Source organism: Rhincodon typus, chromosome 27 (genome assembly GCF_021869965.1).
Source record: "Rhincodon typus isolate 14 chromosome 27, sRhiTyp1.1, whole genome shotgun sequence".
NCBI classification, from domain to species: domain Eukaryota; kingdom Metazoa; phylum Chordata; class Chondrichthyes; order Orectolobiformes; family Rhincodontidae; genus Rhincodon; species Rhincodon typus.
The window spans coordinates 24556507-24565546 of NC_063358.1; the positions used below are offsets into that span (position 1 = coordinate 24556507).

The 9040-nt window shown below is 38.2% G+C and overlaps 1 protein-coding gene across 4 annotated transcripts in view; it reads left to right on the forward strand.

The window, feature by feature from the left end:
• Window positions 1-9040, forward strand: part of ago3b (argonaute RISC catalytic component 3b) — a 91565-nt gene that overhangs the window by 35272 nt on the left and 47253 nt on the right. For all 4 annotated transcript variants that reach the window (XM_048612840.1, XM_048612839.1, XM_048612841.1 and 1 more), the window contains exons 5-6: window positions 1477-1611; window positions 7895-7997. In XM_048612840.1, coding sequence (XP_048468797.1) covers window positions 1477-1611; window positions 7895-7997 — 238 coding nt within the window. The remainder of the gene's footprint in view (window positions 1-1476; window positions 1612-7894; window positions 7998-9040) is intronic.

Consider the following 9040-nt stretch of genomic DNA (forward strand, 5'->3'; position numbering starts at 1 on the left):
AAATGTTGCATTATTATATAGAAAAAGATCCAATGCCTAGATTTGTCTGGTATGGAGCTGCATGGCTTCCAATATAAATGATTTGAAATGCATGTACTAGTATCCAAAGCATTAACCACAGCTGTAGTATAGCATATCAGAAGAGACTTGTGCAGGTGCAACTCACCCAACTTGAAGGCAAGGTCCTAGGTGTCATTCCTAAAATATGACTTCCATTTTTCCACTTTCATGAAAAAAATTCGGATTTGTGTAACTTGGTTCTTGATTCTATTTTGATAATATCCTCATGACACATCTGTGTTTCCACCTTGGGAGTTTTATGTGACTGGAGAATGTGAAGAAAACACAGCTAACCTGTCAGAGTCCATTAACACGTTAAAATTTTGTAGAAGTTTATTTGGGAAGAATTGAGAGGAGTGGAATTAATTTATTGAATTAGAGGAAAATGGCACAAAAGAAATCTCAAGTCATCGAGTTTCCACAAGCTCTTTCAAAGAATAATCCTGTTAGCCCCACTCATTCATTCTTTCCTTCTATCGTGCAATTTTTCTCCCATTATTTAGTTGGTTTCCCCTTAAAAGCTATATCAAATATGTATCCGCCATTCAGTCAGGTAGTTTGTTCCAAATTCCAACTTAGCATAAGCAATAACTCGGGTAATGTTGTTTCTATTTTTTTTTTTACCAGTCATCTTGTAGTTATTATTAATCCATCAACCTTTGGAAACTGTTTCTCTTTTACTTATTTTATTTAAATTCTTCGCTGCTAAACACCTCCATCATATCTTCCCTTTGCCTGCTCTGCTTTCAGATGATAACTTAGTTTTTCAGTCAGTTCACATATCAATAATCCCTCAACCCTGGAACCATTCCCATAATGTTCTTTTCTTCCATGCCTTCTCCAAAGTTTTCATGTTCTTCTCAAGATGTGAAGCCCAGAACTGGACACACTACTTCAGCTGGAGGAAAAAGCAGTTTACTTTAAATTTAGAATAAATTCTAGGATGTTTTGTCCTTGCTGCCTCTATATACAAAACCCAAGATTCTGTGTGTTTTATTAACGCCTTTGTTAACCTTCTTTCCACCTTCAAAGTTTTGTGCATTACAAACATACCTGGTGTCTCTGTTCTTGCATCACCTAAAAATTATATCATTTGCCTTTACCATTTACATCTCTCCTCATTCTTCCTACTTTTCATTTTTCTGCATTGAATTGGTCCTGTGTTCATGGTTTCACCATGTTTGTGTCCTCTTAAAGAGTCTTACTATCTTCTCACTGTTCGTTAGACTTGCAAGCTTCATGTCATCTATTCATCCCCTTACACATCCAATTAAAGAAATAAAAAGTAGATTCAAGTTGTGACAGTGAATCTTCAGCATTTTTTGTGTGTATCCTAAAAATTTTACAAAGCGAATCCTGGTCATTCCCTTGTATTGGTATTCCTTTAACTACAATGGTTATTTTTCTTCTTTCTAGTTTCTGCCACTGCTTTTTATAAAGCACAGCCTGTAATTCAGTTCATGTGTGAAGTTCTAGACATTCATAATATTGATGAACAGCCACGACCTTTGACTGATTCCCACAGAGTCAAATTCACCAAAGAGATAAAAGGTAAGTTGCAAACATTTTGTTGACTGATTAATTTAGTGAGAGCGTGGGTGATTTTGAAATCCCATTAGCTATAATAATTTCCATGACTGAATTTGAATTTGTAATTAACCGTAGGTTTCTCAGGTTTATTCAGTTTCTTAATCCTTTACAATTTTATGTTGACACCTTTCTCAAACCTAACTAATGGATGTACTTCTTAATGAAGTAGTGCTGTTGACAAGTTTAGGATACCAATAATAAGTGGAAGTAACTTTCAGTTTTGAATTTGGTATACATTTGCTTGAAGGATAATCTTGTCATATAGAGAGGCTTGAATAATCTCTCAATTTTGACTGTCTGATTTCTTAAGACATATTTTCGGATTTAAAATTCTTCCACATTCATTAAATTTACTGCAGTAATCTATTTGCACAAAAATGAAACGGCTGCACCAACAGCGCCATCCACTGGTCGCCAATTTCAGTGACAATTGCAGACCACTGATGTTGCACCTTATGTCAAGCTAACTCCATCAAGCCATGATGAGGGTTTTTAAAATTATTATTCATTCTTGGGATATATGAAGACCTCCCAACACTGACCCCGTCAGCAGATGTAGGTGAGGCGAATATGACAGGAACAGTGGTGCAGATTATGTAAATCCTAAATGAACAATCCATCAGGTTGCGTTTTTATTCTTTTATAGCTTAGTGGCTTTCTAGGTTGTTTGACGGTAATCCGAGTATGATTTTTTCCTACACACATTACTCTTCGCCTACATATCTGACCTCTTGCATATCATTTCATATGTCTCATCTCCATCCTCTGTCACTTCTCATAGGGAGCAGTTCAGCACGTCGTATATGTGGTGGCTACTTGTCAGAATAATCAAAAAAAATAATCTTGCTGTCTGCTGTGCCTCATAACCTAGTGTCACCCCCTTTCCAATCTTTATTCATATTTCTTTTGGAAGATCATCACTGTCTCACCAGTCCATGTAGCACACTTCATGATGTAACAACTGTCTATCTCTTCTAACCCTTCTTGTACCAAACAATGTAAACTGATGACCTTTCCTCACTGCTTGGAAAATAGAAATAGCCTTATTTGTCCCATCAAAAACCATCATAATTTTCAAAATCAGTCGAAATATTCTTAATGTTTTAAGTTTCACCCAAAACATTGCCTCCTAAACCTTTAAAGTTACCTTCTTGCTCTTATTTGTAACACCCAAAATGCATTTTTGTTAGTTGAATTGCAGTGGATCTTTTAGGCATTTATATTTCACTCCTCGAGTAACTGTTTCTCCACATTCTTTATTGTCTTGAGTGTTTATGCTCCCAATGTTTACTTACACCCAAGAAATCTTATCACACATTTCTCAGCATTGAATTTAATTTGTCTAGCCAGCTAATCTGCTATCCACCTAATTGTTTGCGGAGCATCCACCTCCATCTTTTGTATCGTTTTAACATCATGCTCCTTGTATGTGAATGGGAATGGATAATTAAACAACTAACAGGAGGCTACAGACAACTCTCTATTGATAATGGGGAGGCCATTTTCGTGTAAAAGATGAGGCTTCCTTAAAACAAAACACAAAATTTCCCAATTTACTTGTCTTCTAGTTGACATAAACATCAGACCAAGTTTTTATACTTAATGAGAAAAGACAGTTTATTACAAGTAATTAAACTCTAGCTACAGGTAAATAAATTTTGAACCGTTAGCATATAATTCTACTAATTTAAAATTCTAATTCCCTCACAAGTTCTACCTCTCCTCCACTCCCCCTCCACCAAAATCACAAACACACACAGAAACTCTGTCTCTTGCAAGTGCATGTACACTCACTCTCTCTTGCAAGCACGCACACACTCTCAATCGCTTGCGCACACAGGCACACACTCTCGATCGCTTACAGGCACGCTGTATCTATCTCTCTCGCGTGCTCTGCCTCGTACCGCCTCTGTCTCGCACGCCCCCTCTGTCTCACGCACCCCCTCGCGCGCTCTCACACACTGTGAAAAACATAGATTATGGACAGAGGGGGAGAACTGGGAGAGTAGTTCAGTAGTTCCTGTTCACAGTGGTTGCTGAGATGATTCTTATGCTAGTCCAGATGCTGCCTGTCGTCATCTTCTCTAAATGCCTGCACTGGTTTGTAAGCACCACATTGTGGCTGATTCACTTATAAAAAAATCCATGACTTACTAGTTAGAAGTTAGAGCTTGCAGCTACTTCTGGAGGCAAGATAAACTGGTTTTCTTCAGGCTTAAAGTGACTTTTACTGCAGAAAACAGAGTACTCCTGAGCTAGTGATGGTCCAATAGTTTCTCTGTGTCTTTGTTCATGTCTACAAACCATTCAACTACCTGAGAACCAATCACATAGTTGTTAGAGGATAGAAGGCCATCATTATTGGTAATTGGTCACTAATCTACAAACTGATCTGCTACTCGTTGCCAACCAAGGCACCATTTGTGCATGACCCTTCAACTCCAGTTCATCTGCAACTACTACTATAATTCACAGTTGTGCAAACATTGTTCACAATGAATATCAAATTACTTTCAAACCCTGTAGCGATCCTCACAACCCCTGGTTTTAAAATCATTTTTTTTCTTCTCACTTCAGTCTACAACATTAAAAAACGTGAAAATAAAAATGAATCTTTAGAGCCTAACAACATTCTGGCAATACTGCTGAAGATTTGTGCTCCAAAACTTTTCACAGCCCCAGCTAATCTGTTTCAGTACCGCTGCAATGGTTTGACTGTCAGTATGGAAAATTGCTAAGATTTGTCCTTCAACAAAAACCAGTTCTAACCTGTCTGATTCCCACCCCATCAGTCTATTTCCCATTTGTAAAGTGATGGAAGAGGCTATCCAGTGCCACTTCCTCCATAATAATCTCCTCACTGGTGCTCAATTAGAGTTCCATTCTGGCCACTCAGCTTTTGACCTCAGTACAGTTATTGTTTGGAGTTAATCATCTCAGTCCCAGGGCATTAGTGCAGGAGTTCCTCCATATTTTAGGTCACCCCTCATCTTTTGTTCACATGAAAACAAACCATAAACAAAAACAGAAACCTTGGAAAGACAGAGCAGGACTGACAGTGTCTGTGGAAAGAAAGCAAAGTTAACATTTCAGATCCAGTGACCCTCCTCCAGAACACAAACAAGAAACAGAAGAGGAAAAAAAACTGTTGTCCAATCTCTTCTCTTAGCTAATACCCTCCAAGCCAGGCAACATCCTGGTGAACCATTTCTGGTAAACTCTCCAAGCTTCCATATCCTTCTGGTAGTGTGGCGACCAAAACTGTAGACAGTATTGTAGACAGTTCTGAGGAAGGGTCACTGGACCTGAAACGTTAACTCTGATTTTGTTCTCCACAGATGCTGCCACACCTGCTGAGCTTTTCCAGCAAATTCTGTTTTTGTTCCTGATTTACAGCATCTACAGTTCTTTTGGTTTTTATAGACAATATTCCATACTTGGCCAAACTAAAGTTTGATACAGCTGCAACATGACTTGCTGATTTTTATACTCTATGCCCTCACCAAAGAAGGCAAACATGCCATATGCTTTCTTGCCCACCCTGTCTACTTGTGTTGCCGTTTTCAGGGAACTGTGAACTTGTATCCCTAAAAGCCTGTATGTTCGTGTTACTAAGCGTTCTGTTAATATATACTTCCCTCTTGCATTTGATCTTCCAAAATGCATACTGCTCATTTGTCTGAATTAAACTTCATCTGCCATTTCTCTGCCCAAGTCTCCAGCCTATCTGTATCCTGCTGTATCCTCTGACATTCCTCATTACTATCTGCAGTTCCCCCAATCTTTGTGTCATCCACAAACTTACTAATTAGGCCGCCTACTTTCTCCTCAAAATCATTTATATACCACTGGTCACACATCTCTGATCTGGAAAACACCCTTCCACCACTACTGTGTCTTCTCTAAGCTAGTGCTGTGTGCATCTTAACAGCTCATTGCAGATCCCATGTGATGTCAGCCCACCGTGAGGGACCTTTTTAAAGGCCTTGCCAAAATCTATATAGACAACATCTACCACGTTGTCCTCATCAACCATCTTTGTCACTTCCTCAAAAATCTCAGTCAAGTTTGTGAGACATGACCTTCCCTGCACAAAGCCATGCTGCCTTTTGCTAATAAATCAGTATTTTTCCAAATGTGAGTAAATCCTATCTGTTAAGAATCTTTTCCAGTAATTTCTGTACCCACTAGCCTGTAATTTCCCAGATTATCCCTATTGCCTTTCCTAAATAAAAGAACAATGTTGGCTATTCTCTAGCCCTCTGGGAATGAAGAGGACACAATGATTTCATACAAGGCCCCAGCAATTTCCTCATCTGCCTCCCTCAGCATTCTGGGATAAATCCCATCAGCTCCAGGTGACTTGTCTACCTTAATGTTTTTCAAAACACTCAACACCACCTCCTTTTTTAAGATTGACATGCCTTAGATTTCAACACATCCCCCTAGAGACTCACCATCCTCCATGTGAATACTGATGCAAAGTATTTGTTAAAGACATCACCCTTTTCCTTTGGCTCCATGCATAAATTCCCTCCTCTGTCCTTGAGTAGGCCTACCTTTTACTTAGCTACCTTCTTGCTCTTTGTATATGTATAAACACCATGGGATTTTCCTTAATCCTGCTTGCCAATGACACTTCATGGCCCCTTTTAGCGCTCTTAATTCCTTGTTTGAGTTCTTTCCTGTTATCTTTGTATTCTTCAAGGGCGTTATCTTTCTTTAGTTTCTTAAACATTACATATGCCTCCTTTTTCGTTTTGATTAAGCTCTCAATTTCTCTTGTCATCTAAAGACCGTTAACTATCTATAAGATGGAATGTGATAGAATATTCCCTATTTGTCTGGATGAGTGCAACTCCAACCAGACTCGAGCCTGATACTATCCAGGACAAAGTAACACTTAATTGGCACCATATCTACCATCATGAACATTTACTCTCTCTAATGATGGGGCGATGTGTACTACCTAGAAGATGTACTGCTTCACTAAGATTTCGTCAACAGCACTTTACAAACCTGCGAACTTGGCAACCTTAAAGGATAAAGACCGCAAATACGTAAGAGCACCACCATCTGCAAGTTCTTTTCTGAAGCCACAAACCATCCTGATTTAGAATTGTATTGCCATTCCATCACTGTCACTGTGTCACATTACTGTAACCTAACAGCACTGCGGGTGGATGTATCCCCCACAGATAGCAGCGATTCAAGAAGATGGCATTCATCACCTTCACAGGGGTAACTAAGGATGGGTATTAAATCCTGGGCTAGCCAACAAGTTCCAGGTCTTGTGAATGGATATGAATATTTATTTAAATAAAGTATTCCTTTTAAAAGACGGCTAAAGGGGACTAAGCACCAAACCTGGAGTATACTACTTGCACCACTTCACCCATTCATGCAGTACCTATTAATCCCAATGTTTTGGATTTTTGTCTGTTAGCCAACATTCTGTCTTTTTCTTGCAGTTCCTCTTGTATTATGTCTGAAGCTTTGCCATAAGCCTCCAGTTTATCATTACATTGACCATCTTATGAAAATCCATGACATTTAGTTTTTTTAAAACCCTTGTGCTCAAAAGGAGTTTCATCAAATGTAATGCAAGTTGGCATCAGTCTGTTCATTAAATTAATTTGGATATGCTAATGCTGTTGTCCTACCACCTTAACACACAACTGCACACATTTATAGTTATTGTAATCTGCATCACTGGAGCAGTTGCAGTGGAGATTGCACTGTCAAGTTTATCAAAAGTTAAAGTATGATATAACATACAACATGTTTGATTTTTCCGGAGATGCAGAATGCACAAAATACATGTGTTTAAAACAAATATAAACATGCTCTTTTATATTCTGTTTAATGCTGCCATATTCATGAAATTTGCAATTTTAGGAAATTTACAATATTAAGAAAGTTCTATATTCACCTTTCTTGAATAGTTCACATTCATCTAAGGACCATGGTGTTCCAACTGATTTGATTTTACCATGTTAATCAATTTATGGATTGTGAGCAAGTTGTGAGAAGAGCCTGGCTTGGATCTTGCTCTCTTCCCAATTCCTAAAGGAAGTGTTTAATAGGCAGGGGAGTGAAACAGGAGTGAACAAGAAAAATATTATACATATTTTCATTCACTGAAATTCTTTTGAAGCCGGGGACATTAGAAATCAATCTATTTCACATTATTGAGTTAACAGTTAAATTGGTTTGTAACAGTTGCCTTTTTTGCCTTCTCCTGACAAACTTCTCACAGGATTGAAGGTTGAAGTAACTCATTGTGGACCTATGCGGAGAAAGTACCGTGTGTGTAATGTTACCAGAAGACCAGCTAGCCATCAGACGTAAGTAATAATGTATTGCTACAAGTTCTGAAAGAGGATTCAACAATCTAGCAGCATTTTTCTTAAAAGGCCCCCTCACTTACAAAAGATAGTCTGTTCAGATTTTGCCTTTTAATGTTTCAGTGTAAAAAAAAATTCTAGTTTTAGAGAAACCTTTGAGCTGCTTTACCGTTGTAATAATATTGCCTCCTTGGGAACATTGCATGGCTTTTTAGTGTTTCTGCAATAAATAAAAAGGAGTGCCACTTCACACAGGCTTGACAGTTATACCTGAGCCTTCCAAGTGTAGGAGATTTCACCTTTTTGAGGATGGTCTGCAGTCATTACTGTGGGTTGGGACCATACTGTAATGGCAATTGCTGATCCTTACATTGTATACTTCCAAATTGCCAAACTTAAATATTGTATGACGCACTGCATTTTGTTACTTTTATTTGAACGTTGTTACCAAACTCAGAGAATTAGACCTACTTTTCCACAGAAGTTTACAGTTCTTGTTAAACCTCTATAAAGGATAATGAATAATTTTTTGTTCCGCCATTGTACACTGAGTGATGTCACACGCGCAATTCAAATGTGAATATTTACAGGGAGAAATGTTAAAAAGCAGAGTATTGGGCATTGGCAAACATCTTGTTGGTTTAATAAGGAGTCTCAGAATTGAAGCATTAGGGAGATTAATGAGGTTTACCATTCTTACTAGTCCAGTAGATATTTTTAATCCACCTGTTTATTGTTGCTTAAAACAAATTGAAATTTGTGCAGTGATTGATTTTGATATGTAATTGAATGAAAGATTAAATTCACAAAGACTGTTAAGAGAATGCAGGGACTTCTTTTCAAGGCGATCCAAAGTGATTAGATAAGGATATCTCTTTGCCAGGTGTAACTTGTTGAAATGTCATTTCATTTCTTCGTAGACGTGTTAGTACAACATAAAGCTGTACATCAACTGATACAACAAGGTGCAGGGCTGGATGAACACAGCAGGCCAAGCAGCATCATAGGAGCAGAGAGGCTGACGTTTCGGGCCTAGACCCTTT